At 48.2% G+C, this 21,140-nt stretch overlaps 1 protein-coding gene across 3 annotated transcripts in view; it reads right to left on the bottom strand.

The window, feature by feature from the left end:
* Positions 1-9,062: 9,062 nt before the first annotated feature.
* Positions 9,063-21,140, bottom strand: part of Rnf19b (ring finger protein 19B) — a 25,277-nt gene continuing 13,199 nt past the window's right edge. The window contains exons 3-10 of one of the 3 annotated variants that reach the window (XM_039110126.2): positions 20,210-20,351; positions 18,403-18,565; positions 17,869-17,983; positions 15,933-16,073; positions 14,597-14,804; positions 12,057-12,188; positions 10,704-11,201; positions 9,063-9,347 (exon numbers count right to left, since the gene is read on the bottom strand). In XM_039110126.2, the coding sequence (XP_038966054.1) occupies positions 10,733-11,201; positions 12,057-12,188; positions 14,597-14,804; positions 15,933-16,073; positions 17,869-17,983; positions 18,403-18,565; positions 20,210-20,351 (1,370 nt within the window). In that variant the 3' untranslated portion in view covers positions 9,063-9,347; positions 10,704-10,732. Of the gene's footprint in view, positions 9,348-10,397; positions 11,202-12,056; positions 12,189-14,010; positions 14,244-14,596; positions 14,805-15,932; positions 16,074-17,868; positions 17,984-18,402; positions 18,566-20,209; positions 20,352-21,140 lie in introns of those variants that run through there. The other 2 variants (NM_001399205.1, XM_039110127.2) reach the window with 2 other exon arrangements.

Here is a 21,140-nt window from a genome sequence, read left to right as displayed (position 1 = left end):
TAAACAGATCTTTTTTCTCTAATTTTTGTAGATTTTTTTTTTCAGACTCAGGTCCTGTGTTATAGCAACAGCAAACGGATTAAACCCAGAACGGATGAGCTGTCAGAATCCCATTAGCAAGGAATTTGCTTCCTCCTCAAAGACAGGTACCTGAGGCAGGGCACAGCAGAGGGCGGAGCCTAGGTTTAGGGGCGGCTCCCGCTGCCGCACATGCGCAGACCTTAAAGCGAAGCTGAGCTGCATCTCCTGAGCGGGCATGGAGGTAGGCCAGTTTTCCTGAGCTGCTGGCCCTTCTGTGACTGTCAGTTTCTGTGCTTCTACAGCTCAGGCCTCAGGACTCAACCACACAGTGTCAGCATCTTCGCGGATTTTCGCTTTCCACCCACGGAGCCCTCTCTCAATTCACTCAGCCAAGTCAGAGTGGGAAGACGGGGCTGTGTGGAATTTCAGAGCTGAGCTTGGGGTCTGTTCTTTTCAGGTCTGGCCGTGGGACCTGGCCTGGGACCTCTCAGAGCCCAGCAATTCACTGCTGTTTCATATACACCTTGTAGTCATAGCCTGGAGGTGATTCCACAAAATGCGGTCAGGGGAGCCTGTTCTTTGTCTCTGGAGCCCTGAAGAGAGTCTGTGGTGAGCTTGGGGTGAGCAGGTGCTGCTGGAGCTGGACTTAAACTTAGTGATAGCCGAGCCCAAGCAGCCAAGGGAACTGAAGCTGGTGGTTGGCAAGAGATCATAAACTTCACCCTAGTCCTTCCACTGAAATAGTTCAAGGAAAAATCTAAATCCAATCAGTTTCTGAAGTGAGGGAGTTCAGCAGCAAGCTGATCGTTAGAATTAGGGTGCAGTATAGTGGTAAACCATGCATCTAATGTGTAGAGGGCTCTGGATTCAGCCCCTGTCCACAGCAGTAACAAGGAAATGGGCACACACATTCATGCACAAACAGGCACACACACGTACACACCGGCACACAGAATTCTGACTGTAACTGTGTCGGTGTAGCCAGGAAGCAGGTGAGTGCACACTTGAACCCTGAACTCAGCCATCACCACTGGTGAACTGAGCCGACAGGGAAATGCAGCTGAAATGGCCCATGGCTGCTTACAAGGGGAACCAAGAGCCAAGCACACATATGACATATGGCCCGTCTCACTTCATATATGTGTGTGTGTGTGTGTGTGTGTGTATGTATATGTGAACATGTATATATATATATGTGTGTGTGTATGTGTGTGTATATGTGTGTATGTATATGTATATATATATTCATATAGATATATGGATGCAGCTGGTAGACCTGATTTGTATGCAGATCCTGGCTGCACAGGATCAAGGGAAACATTGTCTAACCCTACACTGAGGCAGTGGTCATGCGAATGCTAAAAACCGACTGACCACACCTGTTACCTGTCTAACATTTGGCTGGTTCAAGACCTGGACCTCATCAGTCATGTCTGTCTCTGGTGATCTCCATTCCAACTCTGAGGGCATAACTCTTGTCTTGTCAATCTGTAACCTAAAAGACGGAATTGTCAACACTGCCATGCCCCAGTTGATACATTTTACAACGCCACAATTGATATATTTTACAATGCCAGGGGAAAGATGAACGTGTGGAGAGAAACAGGTTGATGCCTAACTAGAAAGGCATGCACAATAGAGCAAGGAAGGAAACCGGAAGCCCCCAGAGTCATCTTTCAGCTTTGTATAAGTCAGATGCACATAGCCACACTCGCCTTTCTCACTGTATTGTCCTTTTCCACAGCCAGCAGCTCAGCTGGGTAAAGCTATCAGACAGGGTGACCTGTATCCCACTCTCCATTCCTAAAGCCTTCCATGGCTTAGCTTTCAGGACGTGTGTGTGCATGCATGTGCATATGTATATGCATGTGTGTGTGTGCGTGCCTGCATGTGCGTGCATGCATGTGTACATGAGTGTATTGAATGTGTGCAAGTGTGTGCACATGTGTGTGTGTATACATGTCTGTGTTCGTGCATGAGTGTGTGCATATCTGTTTATGTGTGTACACATTCACATCTACGCAGAGACCAGAGGTCAATGTCCCAGAGATCAAGTGCCTTCCTCTACCACCGCCCTCTGTCTTACTTTTTGATACAGGGAGTCTTCACTGAACCTTAGGATTTCTGGTTTGCCTAGGCTGGCTGACTTGCGCCTTCCAGAGATCTTCCAGTCTCCTCCTCCCCGGTGTTGGGGGTTACAGACCTGTGCTACCTCGTTTGGCTTTTACATGGGTGTTGAGGACTGGAACTTAGGTCCTCTTGCTTGGCATGACAAGTATCTTATCCACCTTGCCATCTCCACAGCCCCTTAGAACACTTACTCCAGAGGTGCTGGTCACCCCTTTGCATCCCAGACCGACGTCCCCGTGCCACAGTGACCAGCTGCTACTGTGTCACTATTTTCCTGGATGCTCAAGACCAATCATGCCATCTCAGCTACAGGCTCAGTGGAAGAGGAAACTATGTTGGCCCTAAAATTCCTAGTTCAACACGCCCAAGTGTTTGCCCAGGTACAAGTGTTAGTTTAAAACAAACACCAGCCAAGGTCGCAGGGAAAAAGGAGCAAACACATTGTGAGTGGATTGCATGCCTGGTCTACATAACGAGTTCCCAGCAAGCCCTGTCTTAACAAAATGAGAACTGGCTGCTTTCCAGAGGGCCTGGGTTCGGTTCTCCACGCCCGCATGGCAGTTCGCAGCCGTCTGTCATTCCAGTCCCAGGGGATCTGATGCCCACTTCTGGTCTCTGAGGGCATTGGGCACACCCATGGTGCATAGGCACACATGCAAGCAAAATAGTCATAAAACAAAACGATGCTTTTTTTTTTTTTAAATCTAAAAAGGGGTGGACAAGTGAGTGCCCTGTATGGTCACTGTGTCAGAATCCATTCCTGACCCTGCAGGACAGAACTGGAAGTTTCCACAATGTCTCCCAGTGTGCTGTCAGTGAGTGGGAAGGCCTGCCACTCTGGCCTGTTCCCACGGGCCTAGTTCATTCCCCGTATAATGAATGAATTTAGAGAACTCGTGCATAGCCGTGATGACAATACTAATTAGGAGTGTGAAAGGCCAGGATGCTGCCAGGCACTGCTGCAGACATTTGCTTAAAACCTGGGACAGAGGGGTCAGTCAACATTGGCCCAAGCCACTCAAATGGCTGGGACTGGAATTCCAGCCTACACTGACCAGCTCCAGAGACTAGCCCTTTAGGAACTATATTGTGTGTTCTCAGGTGTGTGTGCATGTGTGTGTGTGTATAAACATGAGCATGTGTGGGTATATGTACTTGAATGTAGACATGTATGTATACCTGTATTCACATGTGTATGTGTACTTGTGTGTACATGTATGTTCATATGTGTGTGTGTGTGTGTGTGTGCGCGCGCGCGCGTGTGTGCAGTCGTGTGCATGAATGTGGAAGCTGGAGGCCACTGTGTCTTTTTTGGTCTTGATCCATCTTGTTTTAATTTTTACTAAAATCACACCTTTCATTTGTGTGTGAGGCCATGCACAGGGGCCACAGCACGCGTGTGGTGGCTCCAGGACAGCTTTTGGGAGCCGACTCTCCTCTTCCACCATTTGAGTCTCAGAGATCAAACTCAGGTCATCAGGCTTGGGGTAAAGACCCGTGCACACTGAGCCACCTCACTGTCCCTCTACCTTCCTGAGACAGCCTCATGGATTCGGGCAGACCGCGGGACACTGGGTTCCTGGGACCCACCTGTTGCCAGGCACCGAGGTTACGGGCGCCACCCTCCATGACTTTTATGTAGCTGCTGGGGATCGAAGCTCAGTTTCTTGGTTTGAATAGCAGGCACTTACTCTCCGTCCCTATCCCCGGGGACCTGTTTTTTCCCTTGATTAGATGCCTGCCACTTCCTATGAGGCCAGAGACCTAAAGAGTGTTATTTCCAGGGATGTAGGTGCAGGTTAGACTTGAGCAGAGCCTAAGAGGCCAGGCAACCTAGAAGCAGGACAGAGGGACATGCGGTTGACTTTTTTCTGCTCCTCGGGCTGGAGGAAGCAGGTCAGTGGTCACATCCCATGGTTGTGGCTATGGCCTGCAGGGTTACTCATAGATAGATATACAAGGTAACAGCTATGTGTAGCCGAGAGAGGGATGAGTCCTGAACCAGTAGTTCACTTCCTCAAAGGTCACTTTGATGGCGAGGGATGTAGGTCCATTGGTAGTGTTTGTCTAGCATAGCGATTCTCAACCTGTGGGCCACGACCCTTTGGGGGGTGTCACATGACCCTTCACGGGAGTCCCATTATCAGATATCCTGCACATCAGATATTTACATTATGACTCATAACAGTAGAAAAATTAGTTATGAAGTAGCAAGGAAAATACTCATGGTTGGGGGTCACCACGACACGAGGAACTGTTTTAAAGGGTCACCATCAGGAAGGCTGAGAACCTCTGGTTTAGCAGGCACGAAATCCCGGGTTCAATCACCAGCAGCGCATAAAACATGGTGAATGGGGGTTGGGGATTTAGTTCAGTGGTAGAGCGCTTGCCTAGCAAGCACAAGGCCCTGGGTTCGGTCCTCAGCTCCGAAAAAAACCAAAAAAACAAAACATGGTGAATGGCACACGCCTGCAATCCCAGCACTGAGGAGGAGACAGGAGGATCAGTTCAAATTCATCCTCAGGTACACAGGAAGTTTGAAGCCAATGGCGGTTACATGAGAACCTGTCCCCTCCCAAGTGCCTTTGGCTTATTCTGGGGAAAGGCAATTCTGGACTTTCCTTTGCTCTTTTAACTACAATAGCTTTCGCTCTGAGCCAATGGGAAGATTCTAGTAGCTTCTGAGACTACAGGACCTGGGAGACGACCACAGAACAGCAATGTGAGTTAGACTCAGGCCCAGGTTCTTTTTCTTTCTTTCTTCTTTTTTTTTTTTCTTTTCTTTTTTTCGGAGCTGGGGACCGAACCCAGGGCCTCAAGCGCTCTACCACTGAGCTAAATCCCCAACCCCCCCCCCTTTTTTTAAAGACTTATTTTATGTATGGTATACTGTAGCTGTCTTCAGACGCACCAGAGGAGGGCATCAGATCTCATTACAGATGGTTGTGAGCCACCATGTGGTTCCTGGGAATTGAACTCAGGACCTCTGGAAGAGCAGTCGGTGCTCTTAACCGCTGAGCCATCTCTCCAACCCCAGGTCCCTTTTCTTTTCTTTTCTTTTCTTTTCTTTTCTTTTCTTTTCTTTTCTTTTCTTTTCTCTTTTTTTTTTTTTTTCTCTTTTTCAGAGCTGGGGACCGAACCCAGGGCCTTGCGCTTGCTAGGCGAGCGCTCTACCACTGAGCCAAATCCCCAACCCCTCAGCTCCCTTTTCTTAACTGACCCCTTGACAAAGAGCCAAAGCCATGTGGTTTTATAGCAGGAGTTGGCTGCTTTGGGTCTGGGTGCTGGCAACCTTAGATCTGTGCTGGAAGCTTCTGTGGGGGATCTGTTCCTTGCTTTTAGCAACCCTGGGTCTTGTGATCATTGGCTCCCCCTGGCTCCCAGGTCACTTCAAATCTCTCTTCCATGTTTACTCTATGCACATATCTGTTCCCCATTTTTTTTTTTTTGTATGTGTGATCTGGTGATCAAGCCCACCAGGCCTTGTACATTAGGTTCATTCTATGAGCCACATCTCCAGTCCCCAATTCTTTTTTAGACCGAACTCATTCATATCGGGTTAGGAGGCTATCCTGCTTCGATGACATCTAAATTATATTTGGGAGAACCCTGCTTTCATTTTGAGGTTCTGGGGGTTAGGAGACAGTTCAGTCCATAACCCTTGCAGAACATCTGTTCTAATGAGTGGACCACAGAATCCTTTTAAATCCCTGTGGTTGTGACAGCTCGGGGCTGGTTTCCAAGCAGTCCCCGAAGACCTAGCATTTCCACCTCCCTGTCAGAAGCGTGGAGCCCTGGGCTTGCAATCTTTGCACTGGATTTTCTAATGTGGTTCTGATGGGGTTCCCGTGCATTTTCAGCTCCGGAGACCCAACACAGCTCTCTGTTTCGGTGGCTCCAGACAGGTTAGATCTTTAGATACACGTATATGTACACTAACTACAATTTCCGGGTTTTGTTGCCTGGAGAATAACGCTTGGCCCTGTCACCTCAGAATCCCACCGTGCCTACCAAATGCCCAGGATTTTGTCTCAGTGACCACATTCCTTAAAGTCCTCAGGTCCAGCTTTGGGAGGTAGCTCGATGGGCAAGTGCTTACTTCCCATGCGTGAGACCCTGGGTTCGTCCAGTATCACCCAATAAAATGCAGTAGGCATTCCCTTTGCTTCTGACCTTAGTAATCCCGTGGTGAAAAGAATGACTGGAGAAATCCGGACAACAGAAACGCAAGCTAAGGAGTCGGGATGGATGGCTTGCCTGGTAGGACGCTATCCTGGCGTGATGGAGCTCTGTGTTCCGTCCCTGCATGGCAGAATCCAAGTGGGCAGTGTGTTCTAATCCCACAGCACCCGAGGGGCAGAGGCAGGAGGATCATGGCTTTTGGGTCAGGTGCCGCTGCTCATCCCAGTCCCTCCGCCACTACACCCTTTCTTTTGTTTCCTCACCTGCTAAAAATCTTTTTGCCGGCTAAAATAAACCTTGATTTTAAAATAGGTTCGAGGTCGTCTTTGGTAGTGAGTTTGAGGTGAACTTCGCCTATATAACCTGTCTCAAAAAAAAGTACTAAAAAAAAAGATACTAAAGTCACACACATGGTCTATAGTCAACATTTCTACCTTTGTGCTTTTGATTCTTCCAACTAGACTAAGGAATTTTAGGCATCTCAATTTCTGAGTGTAGGCCACCTTGAAGACTCAGTTTTATCCGGCCACTCAGCTGAGAACCATTCTTAGCTGCCAAAGTCAGGAGCCAGACTGAATCCAGAGTGTCTTTGTCCATGCTGACCAATTCGACTAACAAGAACAAAATTTTCATTCTCTCATCTTGGTGACGGTGTTAAGAGTCAAATCCACACATTCCAGGTTTCTCAGGAGACCCACGGAGGGTCCCAGTGCTGCGATCTCTCCAGAGGCAGGGACCCTGACCCGGCTCTGCTGTGGAGGTAACGGGGGGGGGGGTGTAGCTGGGGCGTGGGGATGGGCATTCTCTTCTGAGGTGGCGACTCCAGGGTCTCCACATGAGGGAATCAGGAGTGCTGCTTCTGTGCTGGGAGGTCCTTAGTAGAGACAGCAGTTGATGGATTTACCCAGATCTGAGGGAATATCCCCACTTCTCATTTCAGGGTCATTACAGGAAACCTGGCCTGGCCCCATTTTATTTCAGATATGTTAGACTTGTTGCTATAAGGGAAAAAGTTTAGGGCTCTACTGTATGTGTCTGGAAGCCCTCATTTTCCCACTCTGTCACCCTCATTCCTTATGTGCTGGCCTTTCCCTGCAGACACTTGGTCTTGCATGGCAGGTGACTGGACACCTTCCGAACATCTTCATTTCCTTCAAACCGAATTTAGTCACGGCTGAGCTAAGGTTTGTGTTGTTACTATTTCTGGTAGAACAACAGAAGTGACAGGGGAAAAACAAATAAACAAACAAACCCAAAACTCTACCAATTTTAAGTAGAAATGGTTCAATGTAGGCAAACCAAGTGCTCACAGAAGAGTTGAAAGCCCTGAGTGGCTGGAGACTGGGTTTCTAGGTTCCCACATTATCCTCACATGCATGGGAGCTGCTACATCACCATAAAGACGAGGAGCCATCTGGCTCTAAGAACACACACCAAACCGCTGCCCATGGCTGGGGCTGCCCTTCCACACCCCAAAAGCTACTGCTGACCCTGGACCACTGAGGAGCAATCTGAAGTGAGGCCATTTTGCAGGAGCGTTAGCCAAAGAAACTCAAGAAAGTCTCCCCCTTGGTCACTTCCGTCTATACTGCATTTGCACATCTCACTGGCAGGACGAGTTGCACACAGAGCCCTGGTTTCAAGGAAGACACGATGTTCCCAGCTTGCTGGCCTCTGCAGTTTAAGATAGAGTATTAGGGACATACGCCAAGCCCAAAGCCTTTTTTCATGTCAGGGACCAGATGTGCCCCATGAAAGCAGGCTGCACACACCCCTACACTGGCTTGAGTGCAACTCCTCCTGCCCTCTTCTTCCAAGCTGCTCCGAGGCACTGTACAATCTTGCCTTTTAAGCAGCTCTGCTCCCTGACTTGACCCGCAGTGTTTCATTCACAGACACTGCGCTGTACTCTGTCTTCAGCTGTGGTTTTCCTCTGTCCCCTTCTCCCCAGTCAGGTCTTCACCAGAGGATTGTACTCCCTACTGTAGTTTGGGCTTGGACTGTCTGTCAAAGGCTTGGTCCCTAGCTGTCATGGTGGTGTTGGAAGGTGGTGGAGACTAAGAAAGAAGGCCCAGTTGGAGGAAATTAGGTCATCAGACACATGCCCTTGAGTGGGATATTGTGACCACATCCCTTCATGGTTCCTGGCTGCCATGAGCTGAGTAGCTTTTACCCATGTTATCCTACCCCATCCCCACCATGATGTTCTGCTTCAATGCAGGCCCAATGGCAACGGAGCCACAGGACCACGGCCATTTTTTCCTTCTCAGGTGAAATCTCAGATATTTTGTCACAGTGCTGGAAAGCTAAAATACTGCCCTGCCTGCCACTCTCTCCCAGGAACATACCTCTCCTCATGCGGGTGGCGTCTGTCTCTTCTCACTGGAGTGTAAACTCAGTGAGGATGGAAACTGTGTGCTCCACTCATTGCTACATTCCATAGCTACAGTGGCCTAGGCCTTTCAGTGAACGAATGCTCAATGAGGGAAGAGCATTACCCATTTCTTCCTCCAGATGGTGCTAACGAGCCTTCTCAGCTTTTAAAGCCTGGGAACTTCAAAAGAGCCAGTTTGGTCTGCGTTTCAGTATCAAGATACCCAGTCTCCTTGACTTTGTTCCTTGCTAGAAACACGGGCCTTTAAACAGACACGAGAGAGTAGCCCGCCCAGTTCCGTAGCATTACCTCAGCCCAGATAAAGACTACAGGTTTGACTCTAGACCACGCACTCTGACAGACTGCCTTTGATTTTATCCAAGTTAAGTGTTTTTTGATGAGGCTTTAGAAGAATTGCAAATCTTGAGTGGGGATCGTCTGCCTTTCCCCCCAACAGGTTCCTTTAGTCGCACAGGGACATCTCTGGGACACTTTCTTACTGAGATGCCAAGTCCATTATCAGCATTTCCTGTGCCAGCGTGCAAGGAAATACAAGGTAGCCTGTGGAGCCTGAGATCATCTTCCCCAGTGGCTGCTGTCTGGACGCCCCGTCCTTTACTGCACAAGGCAGCAGGTAAACCTGTGAATAGAAACAGAAAGGCAGCTGGTCCTCAGACAAAGATGCTTTCAGTTTTCCCCTGGGCCCAGTGCTAAGGCGATAAACAAGCTGCGTGATTCTGGCTTAAGGATTGGGCAAGATGGGGGAGTGGGAAAGTAACTGACAGTCACAAAGGAAGTTGTTGCGGCCACATCAGGAATCTCAGTCTCTTGACCACTTTCCCTGCAGTTCTCTGTAAGAGCTTTCATCCCTAAAGACATTATTACCACTCCTGTCATTATAGTAACAGGGATTGAACCCAGGGCCTTGCACACGCTAGCCAAGCATTCCCTGAACTACACCCTGCTGAACTACACCCGCCACCCCAAGGACCTTGCTCTTGACACTGCCCAAATTCCTAGCACTAACAGCTCACCTCTGCTAAGTGTGTAAGATCAAGGGAGGGTTCGGTGACATGGCCCCTCTCTGCTCTCACTGGAGGCCTCATTTCTTAGCCTTTCTTAAAACTAGGCTGGCAAACCTGAGCACGGCTTTTGCAGCAGGGAGTGTGCACCTGAGGGCACAGCCAACACTTATGCTACAGCCTGGTGACCTGGCAGAAACCTCTCTTCCTCCAGTCAGGACTGGCTCCTGGGGCTGGGATACAGCTCAGGGGTAGAACACAAGGTTTGGGGTCTCAGCCCCAGTTGGACAAGAAAGGATACTCTGCTCCCTACCTTGTGACCTGCAGGGCTCACCAAGCCCCCTCCACAGACTGCCCGCAACACTGACTACAGAGTGGTGGGTATGAATCTGGCTCCAACAGCAGAACTGCAGAATTGCCTCTGGAGGGCAAAAAGGCTCCTCCTTCCTATCTAGAGACTCGGCCTGACTACAGTCTACAGCAAGCCTGGTTTTGCTCCGTCACGAGGAGTCGCTGCTCTACAGGTTGGACTCCACTGCAGCTGGATGGAGTAAAACCCTTCTTCCCTGGGTTAAACTGCAGGCCTCTCACAGACAGACAGACAGACTACTCTTCCAATAAACACTTGGCTCTGCAGAACTACCCAAGCCAAGGACAGTGACATGAGGTCAGTTACCACAGAATTCTTTATTAAAATGTGTCATCAATAATGTTAGCATACATACAATATACACACATACATATGTACATTCTTTGACACACCTCACAGATTGCCAACATCAGTTTAGCCAATAAATTAAAACTAAAAACAAGAGGATGGGGGAGGGATACTAGAGGCAAATTTCATTTTTTATCTGGTAAGAAATTGCAAATTTCTCAGAACTCCCCTGGGGGAACCCTGACCAGAGAATCTTTGAAACAAAATACATAAATCCCCACCCTCCCCCAAAAAAGATTCCAAAAGATGCAGTTACAACAAGTGTGCTTCTCAGAGCAGGGGCCTTCACTCCACTTCATACTCTTCTGGCTTCAAGACAGTCTGGCCCTCGGCTGGAGCAGCGAGGCTCTTGTGGGCACTTGGGCTCGGTGCACCGTGGACTCGGGGGGTGGAGGGGCAGGCCGCAGTGTGGGGGCGGGGTGAGCCACACTCATCTGAGGTGATGTCCGGCACATCATCCGACTGTGTGTCAGAGCTCTCCAGGTCACTGCGGATGCTTTCAGGCTGCGCCAGGCTGATGTCCCAAGCCTTGCTGGCCAGGCAGTCTTTCTGTTCACAGCTTTGGTGTTTGTAAGGGGGATCGTCTTCACTGCCACCACTGCCACCGCCAGCACCGCCACCATTACCCTCTTCTTCATTCTCTGCCACCTGAGCATGGACATGGAGCGAGTCCTCTGTGCTGCTGCCACTCACCAACTGATAGTGACTTGGTTTGGCTTCAATGTCCACTTGGATTTCCATATTGTTGCACTCTCTATGGGAACAAAATTCATTGTGCTGAGAGTCACGCATAGGTTATATTATATTATATTATATTATATTATATTATATTATATTATATCTGCTTGTGGGCTCTGGCTTAAGTAGTTAGAAGAAGTGGGTCCAGGGAGACCAGAGCACTCATTTCTCACTTTCCCCTTTTCTACACACACGCATGCACGCACGCACGCACATTCATATACTCCTAAAAACTCTTCTTAGAACATCCAAAGAGTTTCCGGAGGGGCTGGAGAGATGGCTCAGTGGTTAAGAGCACTGGCTGTTCTTCCAGAGGTCTTGAGTTCAATTCCCAGCAAGCACATGGTGGCTCACAACCATCTGTAATGGGGTCTGATGCCCTTTGCTGGCCTGCAGGTGTACATACGTACATACTCATTTACAGCGAACACACAGCTTCCAGAATCAACTGAGCGCCTCATCTTATCTCACTCGGAATGGAAATGTGAAAGTGACGTGGCAGCTTTTGTAAGTGTGCCACAGTCAGAGACCTCCCTCCTGCAGTATGGAGGAGCCATCACACAGGCCAGACACAATGCTCCAAGTGAGGCAGACTATGGAAACAAGATCCAGCATCGGGCAACAGGAGCCCCAGACCCAGGCATTAGCTAACACCAGTTACATCTGAACAGGTACAGTTACAACAACTAGAAAAAAGAAGGCAGAAGAGGTGGGAGGAGACAGTGAGGGAAGAAAGAATCTCTAGAGTCGAATGCTAACAGGAATCAGGAGGTGAGCACTCCGCACCACAGAGACGCTCGAGGGTTCAGCAGCACACCGCATCTCCCACTAGATGGCCGCAGGGCCAGATGGGGCTCTGACTGCCACATACCTGTCCTGTGGGTTGTAGGAGCTGATTATGGAACCGGCCATAGCACGCGTGCTTGCGCTGTCACTAATTGCACCAAGGCTGGCTGTGTCTTTGGGGAAAATTTCCTTTTGGACATCGGCCTGAACTTCTAACCTGTGTAAAGAGGAGACGCTCAAGTCATTATGAGACGCAGTGTTCTGACGGCTCGTTTCCTGGTACACAGCTCTTCATTATTCTCTTGAGAACTGGTAATCTGCTGGATCATCTCCAACTGCCGAACAGAACAGCTCAGATACAAGCCGCACAGTCCTCTTACACATTGACTGAGATCGTCCCTCCTGTCTGTCCCCAGTGCTGCTGCTTAATGTAAATCCTGACTAAATAATCAACACTGGGCTCCTGTCCTGCAGCCCCTACATTCAAGTCAAGTAGCGTTCCAGAGCAGGCGAAGAGCCAACCATCCTAAAACTCCAACTCCTGGCTCCTCCCTCCCTCCCTCCCTCCCTGATCTGCAGCCCGCTCGGGTTCCTGTTCTTACCCTAAGTCCAGCACCACAGACCCTCCGCCAAGTTTACACCCTACCCTTCCACGGCTCTGTGGATGCTATCCCCTCTCTCAAAAGTGTCTCTTCCTCTGCCTGAAAAACTCATCCCAGGTCTTTAACAACAAAGGACTACCGTCTCCTCTTATTCCCTTCCAGCTGAGTGCCCAACCTTCTGCACCAGCTCGCACCCTCTCCACTCTGCCTGCACTGTGAGCACCAGCCAGGAAGAGCTCACACCTCATTCACTTTGCCCTTCCTACCTTGGACACAGAGGAAGAGCTCACACACTTAGTAATCGGGTTAGCTCCAGGCTGTAAGAATGAAGGGCATACAGGAGCCAACCTCCTCCCTTGTCAACAGCACTTTCCTAATGGGGTTTCAAGACTGGGAACCCCTAACTGCTTCCTTTCTGGTCCAAAACTGCTTTGTTCTGCACATCATTTCCTCATAATGGGTTTCCCAGTCGAGCCCATCTGACTCACTCACTTCCCATAAAGGAAAGGCTTTCACAGGATGCAGCGGCTGCTGGCTGCAATGCAGTCTCAGCAAGTCACGCTCCAACTATGTCTGCGGCTCATTCAGGGGAGCTGGCTTTAGGGGAGCACAGCAGTGAACACTCTAGCATGTGGGGCAGGAGCCGTTAGCAAGGGACACCAGTCAGAAGACGCAGCTAGGTCAGCAGCAGCTCCATCCTGCTGCCGGTCTCTGCCCCATACTAGGAAAACGAGGGCAAGGGGGGGGGGTGCACTCGGGCCTGTGTCCCAGCTTCAGCTCTGCCACACGTCACTCAGTGGGCACAGCCTTTCTCAAAGCCTACCAGGCCACCTCCTTGGTGGCTGCCAGAGGCTGGTTCATGCCAGTGGCTACACTAGAATCATCTGGGGAGTCTTTTCTAAACATAGACCACCCTTAGGTCCCATCCCAGGACAGCCTAAGTTATTAATTCTGGAAATATGCTCCTAAAATCTATTCTAAGAGGCTCCCAGGTGAACAAAGGACACAAGGTGAAGGATCTCGCCATCTGCCATCTGCCACTGTAACTTTTTTACAGCCAAATAGCCATCTGGTCTCACCCTGACCTCCCAGGACCAGCAGCGCAGGGTTTGGGAAACAGTGTCCTCTCTGGGGGCTTCCTACAGCTTCCTCCACACTGAAACCAGCAGAGGCTGCTGCCAGTCAGTCCCCAAGTACTAATCCTTTGCTTAGCTGGAAGCCCTCCAGGTACCTGAAAACACGGATCTACCTCCCTTTCCTCCTGGCTCTGCTGTGCTCCACGAGACCGCTTTTCCCACACTGAACTCAACTGCTTCTCATCTAATGCCAGTTACCCATCTTTGAAAATACACACACACACACACACACACACACACACACACACACGTAATTATGGCATTACGGAGGTCACATCAGCAAAATGCAAGTAAACCAGTTATTTTTATTGACAAGGCTTTAGGTACCCTTAACACAAATTCGTAGAACTGATTTCCCTGCTCTCTCCAGTGGGAATAGGAAGGTCGTGAAGTGAGCAGCAGCGGGGAGTCAGTGTGGTACGGCATAAAGCCAACGAGCAGCCTAACAGCCCTCCATTCTTCTTGCTTCCTAGAGCAGCAGTGTGACAATGCAGCAGGAAGAGAAAGTCAACATCACTCTTTAAGTGGAAGTCACTACAATGCAAAGAATTGGTAAGCTTTGAAAAAAATACCACCGATGATTAAATAAAATGGGCCATCCCTCGGGCTGGAGAGATGGCTCAGTGGTTAGAGCACTGACTGCTCTTCCAGAGATCCTGAGTTCAATTCCCAGCAACCACATGGTGGCTCACAACCATCTGTAAGGGATCTGATGCCCTCTTCTGGTGTGTCTGAAGACAGCTACAGTGTACTCATATACATAAAATAAATTAAAAAAAAAAAAGATTTAAAAAGAAAAAAAAATGGGCCATCCCTGGTATAAAGACATGGCTCAGTGCTCTCTCACAATAATTCCAACTGCTGTTACAGACCTCCTCTTTACTTACCGGCTGTATTTTCCCTTGCCACTGGAGAGAATGCCACCACTCAGTGTGCCCCCTGAAAGGGCAGCAAAGCTGGCTGTTTCGCTGTAGGGCCCCTGCATGACGCTGAGCCCGTCTGTAGGGCTTCCGCTGGTGCTCAGCACACTAGTCAGGCCCTCGATGCTGCTTTCTCCAATGCTGGGGTTTTTGAGGGCTCGCCAGGCATCTGCCACTGTGGGTAGAAACAAACATCTCCATTTGAAACACATAACATACAAAGAGGTTGGTAGGCATTTCCTGCAGACTCTTCAGAGCGGAGGATTTCCACGCTGAAAAGTACCACAATATTCACTTAACAAGCAGCTGCTGTGAGACAACGGACACCAGGCTAGCATCTGTAGTTAATCTTCTCAATAAATGAGTGATTGGTAGCCCTTATTTCAGATTGGAATTAAATGACTGCCCAGGGTCTCTTAAGTCACACCACATTTACTGCAAGTGCACTATTATTTCTGTATCAGTCTATAGCAGATATTTTTATCTACCTTAGTGGGTTTTTTAAAAAAAAGAAGAAAAAAAAAAAAAAAAGAGACAGGGTCTCATTCTATAGTCTAGGCTGTCCTGAATTTAGTACTTAGCCCAGGCTGGCCTTGTATATCAGCCAGTCTCACTAAGTGCTAGGATTACAGATGCGAACTATCACACTTGACTTGTTTTTCTCTTTCTACTTTGAGTCAGGCTCTCCCTGTGGTCCAGACTGGCCTTGAACACAAGCTCCCCTGCCTCACCACCCCAGTGATAGGAGTGTAAGGAAGTGTCCCAGGCCCTTTAACTTATGATTACTCCTGGGCAGCTTCTACTACGAAGCTTCAGAAACGTGCGTTGCAAGTGGGTGAAGACAGTGTTCAAGTAGGACTTGGAAGATCTGCTCTCATCTCAGGGCTGCAGAAGCCCTTGCTACGGAAACACAAGCTGAAGGCAGTTCCTCCTGAGGTGAGGTACCAGCCCTGGCTCTCCCTCTTCAGAGAGCTGCTGTAAACAGCAAGCAAGATAACAGTTGTATAAAGTCCTCTGACACTGACAGTGCAGCCTGAGGCCGAGCTTTCTGATCACCACACACACTACTAGCACATCACTTACTTGAAGTCCTACTGGCTTGTATCTGCCATACATAGGCAAGTAACAGGAATTAACCTGGTAATTCTGGAACCAAGAAACCAAAGGCTAAAAATACTTTACCCCCCACAAAGCTCATTTTAAAGAAATCCAATGACAACCTCTCTGTAAATATGTGTTCAATTCTACTGACTTTTATCTTTCCTTCCATAGATTCAAATGGAAATAAAAGTCCTTCCTTTACCTGTGATTGGACCATCATCTTCATCAAATTCAATTTTTACCCCCTTTCCATTGGCTGTGCTAACTCCACAGCCACCTCCACGGCAGAGAGAAATGGGCACAACCCCATAAACATACGCCAGCATAATGGGGACACCAATACCTGGGGAGAGAGATGGAAACATGTCATCAGGTCAATAGGCTACAATTGTCCTGATTCTCCCTCCCAGACTGGGCACAAGCAAGTCACTAGAGCCAAAGGCAAACAAAGTGAGCCATCTCTAGAGGCTGTCTGCTATAACATACCAGACAGTCACAAAAGTCTGGGTGTCTTGACTTCAATCCATTGGCTGGCTGTCATAGAACCCTCCCAGTGATAAAGAAAATATACATGTAGAATCCAACGTGTCCAATGTATGTTGATTTTATACTACTCCTTTCACTGTTGAAGTGCTAAGCTGAGAACCAATCAAGAATCAAAGCCTGAAGGCTGGAGAGATCACTCAGTGGTTAAAAGCACTGACCTAGGTTTGATTCTCAGCACCCACAGCAGCTCGAAACTGTCTAACTCCGGTTCCAGGGGATCTAATGACATTCTCTGTCTTCCAGGGGCACCAGGCACACAGATAATAAAGCCCACACATACAAACAGACATGGGATGAATGACTGTAAGGACTGTGAGTCGAGTATCCCTCAGACTGAATTCTCTAGTCACACTGCTGTGTGTGGCAGAGCAGCTCGGCTGTTACACATTAAGAAGAAAGGCTGCCTGGATTTGGGGCTGGAGAGATGGATCAGTAGTCAATTAGAAGCACTGGTTGCTCTTCTAGAGGACGTGGGTTCAATTCCCATCACAACTGTTTGTAACTCCAGTTCCAGGGGATCTGACGCCCTCAGACAGACACATGCAATGCAGACAAAACAATGCACATCAAAATAAATTTAGAAACAATAAAACAAACAAGCAAGAAGTCTGCCTGGCTTCATGCATGTCCCAGTGACTTGCCCTTAGCGGCATCCATACAGACTGTACCTTTATATTTCTTTTTTTTTTTTTTTTTTAACACTTTTTTTTTTACCTTTATATTTCTAACTGTGCTGTCTCTGTGGCACTTGTGAAAGCTACACAGATTCACATGTGAGACACTCAGCATCACGGCTGACAAATGATAAACTCATAAGATGATTTCCAATTCACCTTTTCTTTCTTCCTTTTGTTTGTGAGACAGGGTTTCTTTCATGTAGCTCAGTTTGGTCTTGACATGCTGAGGGTGGCTTTGAACTCCTGATTAAACTCTTTCATCTCCTGAGTGCTAGGATTATGGGCTAAATTTTCCTAAAATAAATTCTCTTACCGTAACCCAGGAGGCTGTGAAGCATTAGTGTCTTGTGCGTGTGTGAATACTTTGACAAACAGAAGAAAAGTAGGAAAAGTGAGAGTCAGTGTTAATTTTCATTAATGCAGCCTTTCTGTGTGACAGACTGAGCTGCTGGCCCTAGTCTGAGGCACATCCTGGTAATGCAGTCGTAACAGTAAGACGAATTTCCAGGCTGGGGAGGTGGCTCAGCTGGTAAACTGAGGCATGCAGACACGATTTCAACCCCATGAAGGGAGTGCTAGTGCACAGTTATTATCTGGAGTGGGAAAGGCAGGCACAGGTGGATCCCCGAGGCTGGCTGGCTAGCCATTTGGCAGGATCCTGGCCTGGAAGAGACCCTGCCCTGTTTTAAAAACTAGGTGGATGGCTCCTGAGATGGCCCCCGAGGCTGACCTCTACTTCCAACTGCACTTTTGCGTTCACAAGTGCCCCTGCCTCCATGCCACATATATGAACACACAGAGTTAACTTCCGAAGTAAAGTCGGCCCAGAGCGTAGGTGTCTCCACAGTGCAGCGCCTGGCCAGCCGGCTGACCTGCTACAGTACACTAACAGAGGAGCGGAGGTCGATAGCTCACCAACGCTAACAGCAGCGATGACTGGGGATGCGATGACTGACAAGGTCACTCCTCCTGTAATGGCCAAATTCCTCTTGTGCTTGGAGGTTTTCCTTCCCTCATACCTGCTGTGAATCTAAGAATAAAAAGAAAATCCAGGTCAGCAGGTCAGGACATCAGTATTTTGCCAGGGAAAAAAAGGACAAATGCTCAATTGCAAGCTATATTAAAACATACCCTCCACCCAAAGAGGGCTCTTTCTCAAATTTTAACCTAACCCAGACCTGGAAAATATAAATGAGTATAGGAAAAGTTAATCCAAGAAAAGAAAAAGCAGCTCAAGGGGATTTCACCCTGAGTCACTGAGGCAAACCAGGTCCAGGATGTTAATAAGAGCTTTCAGATCTCATGGGGGTTTATAAAAATCCATTTAAGAAATTAAAGTTATTTTTATCTACACACCAGCTGGTTTTCACACAGCCCTGAAACTTTCTTTCCTTTCACACTGTTGCCAACAAAGCCAAAGCTGGGGCAGGCACAGAAGGCCTGTCTTACCTTCCTCCCCACGTACACGGGGATGCCAATGACCATGGCGGGAATGGCAATGCCAGCGATGAGTGAGATCCCCACCGGAGCACCAATCAGTGTGCCCAACTGCCAAAGAATCTTCTTTTTGCGGCTCCATGGTTTCTTGCCCCAGAATGTACAGCCAGAGGGACTACAGAGAAAACGTGCTCAAGTTAATGGCAGCGTCACAAACACAGTTACTGTCACCAGAGGCTTGACAGGAGCAACCACCATCCTTTCAATAGGAGTGACTGTGACAGGAGGCAACAGAAACAGATCTCCTAGACAAGGGGGAGCAAAGGACAAGGGGCTCTGGGCTTCTCAGGTTTTTGGGTGAAGGCAGACCTCCAAAACTGGAGTTCTTTCCTTTCTGTCTGACACATTACCTACACTGACCCGACACCCTGACCAGCACTACCTAAGATCCTGCACAGGTCTGCACTTGACATCTCCCCAGTGGGCTGGGTCCTGCAGCTCATGACACAGATTCTGTCGTTTCATGGCCCATGTCCCTCCAATACCTAACACACACAAGCCACATTCTTGTGCAAAGAGTTAGAGACTCATCATGTCTTTTCTATCAGTGTGCTACTGAGAGTGTTGGTTACTTTGACTCGTAGCCCTTCCATGTCTGACCCTCATTGCACCTCATTCCTTTGTGCTCCCTCCTCTATGTGGTAAGTCTAGCAGGACTCTATCAAGGAGAAATCCTGTCTTATTTGATCCTCTGCCTTTCTAGTCAACATCTGTTACATATAAGCATTTAAATTTTCACTAAACTGGAACAACACAATGCTACACAACAATGTCCATAAATGTTAACACCTTTAGGGTAATAATGTAACATTCACTCTATTCTTTAGAAAAACCTCCTGGATGGAGGAACTGTAAGAAGATCATAGTAATGAGATCTCCTGTGACTGTGAGTACTAAGAAGCAGCAACACTCGCAGGGGAAATGGGAAGCCTGGTGGATGAGGTGCATTTAAGCTGTTTTTCAAGGGTAAGTAGGAACTTTGCAAACCAAGCTTAGCAGCACATTTCTGACTGGGAAAGCTGAATCAGGAGGATGTTAAGTTAAGCCCAAATCAGACAACCTGTTTCAGAAACCGCACGAAGGCCCTTTAAACAGGAGGCAGAAGCAGGCAAACCTCTTTGAGTGAGGCCTGGTCTACATAGGTAGTTCTGGGCCAGGGCTACCCAGTGAGATCTTGTCTCAAAAAAAGGGGATAAGGGGTGGCAAGACAGTTCAGTGCAAGCATTAATGACTTAAGCTCAACCCCTAGAATTCACATGAAGGATGAAAAGGACTGACTCCAAGTTGTCCTCTGACCTCTGCATGTATGGGTGGCACACACAAGTGTATGCACACACAAAAGAAAAAAAAATAAGTAAATCCAAACAAACCCACCAAGAACTAAAAAAGGAGAGATAAAGGGGGACACTGGGAAGCTGAAGTGGTCAGACAGTAACTGCGGACAATAAGGTAACATGAACAAATATGGAGGCAAGAGACACGGCGAACAAGTGAGCTCAGATTGTCTGGAACAGCAGCGATTAGAAAGGTAGACTAAAACCAGACTGCGGATCGCCTTAAAGGCCATGCACAGGTACGAAAGCAGGGTAATGAAGACAGTCACCGAGCCTGCTGGCCGGACCACCGGGTGTGCTGCTTTCAAGGAACTTTGTAGTTTTCTCATTCTTTAAATGAGATCAACTGTGGTTCTTTGGTGTCTCTGTTCCTAAATGAGCAAGGGAATAGAGTGACAGAGTCAGTGGGCACATGTGCCACCTACCTGAGGTAATGCAAGTCAGAGATCTCTTTCATGCAGAGCCAGCAGAACTCACAGCCACACACTGCACAGGTCATGTGATTACAGCTGCCGTCGTTCATCTTGATAATGTAAGCACTGCATCGTGGGCACGGCTTGATGTCATCTGCCAGGTAGGGATGGAGATAAACCCCCAGTTAAATGTAGTCTGACTTTATTATTCCTAAGAGTGTATGTGAGAAATGAGAACAAGGCAGTCAGGAGATTTTGCCTGAACGATTCCAAATTGTTTAACACTTTACTGGAAGGCTGGCTATCTGAGACCTCTTGCTGTGTTTTTGTGTTTTGGGGACAGGGTCTCATCTCAGGCTGGCTTGAAATTGCTCAGGGGGATTCCCAATTTAGGATACCTCTGCCTTTAGCTTCAAGCACTGGGATTCCAGGCCATGTCAGCATGGCTGATTATGTGGTCTGGAGATCGATCCTAAGTGGGTCTCTAACACCTGCGCTGCATACCCAGACTCAGAAATTTTTGTAAAATGGATCCCGTTTCATGTTCAGCTGCCTATTCCGATAACTAGCATCTCACATAGCACTCAAGTCACATTTGGGCAGGGAGCCTCCGGCAGAGACTGATGGTTCTGAGGCAAATGGAACTTCTACCAGCCAATCAGGCCATTAGAGCAAGAAAATCCTGCAGCCTGGTCAGCTTTAGTTCTGACAGTGGTCCCCGCTCCTTGCATCTATGATGATGTTTTTATCCAAAGAGGCTGTCTGTATTTGCTCTCTGGAATGAAACATTTTACAAGTTTATGCAGCAGGCTTTTTTCTTCTGTGATAGGTTTGTTCTCTGCTAGTTTCAGTGGCTCTTTAGGAAGCTAACTTTGCTGTTAACAAATCCCTTCCGGTAACACTTTCAAAGTTAAAAATCAAATCCCAACCGAGGAACTGTATA

This window comes from Rattus norvegicus, chromosome 5 (genome assembly GCF_036323735.1).
Source record: "Rattus norvegicus strain BN/NHsdMcwi chromosome 5, GRCr8, whole genome shotgun sequence".
Taxonomy (NCBI): Eukaryota; Metazoa; Chordata; class Mammalia; order Rodentia; family Muridae; genus Rattus; species Rattus norvegicus.
Note: the sequence above shows the minus strand (reverse complement) of the source record. Positions and strands in the feature narration are given on the sequence as shown.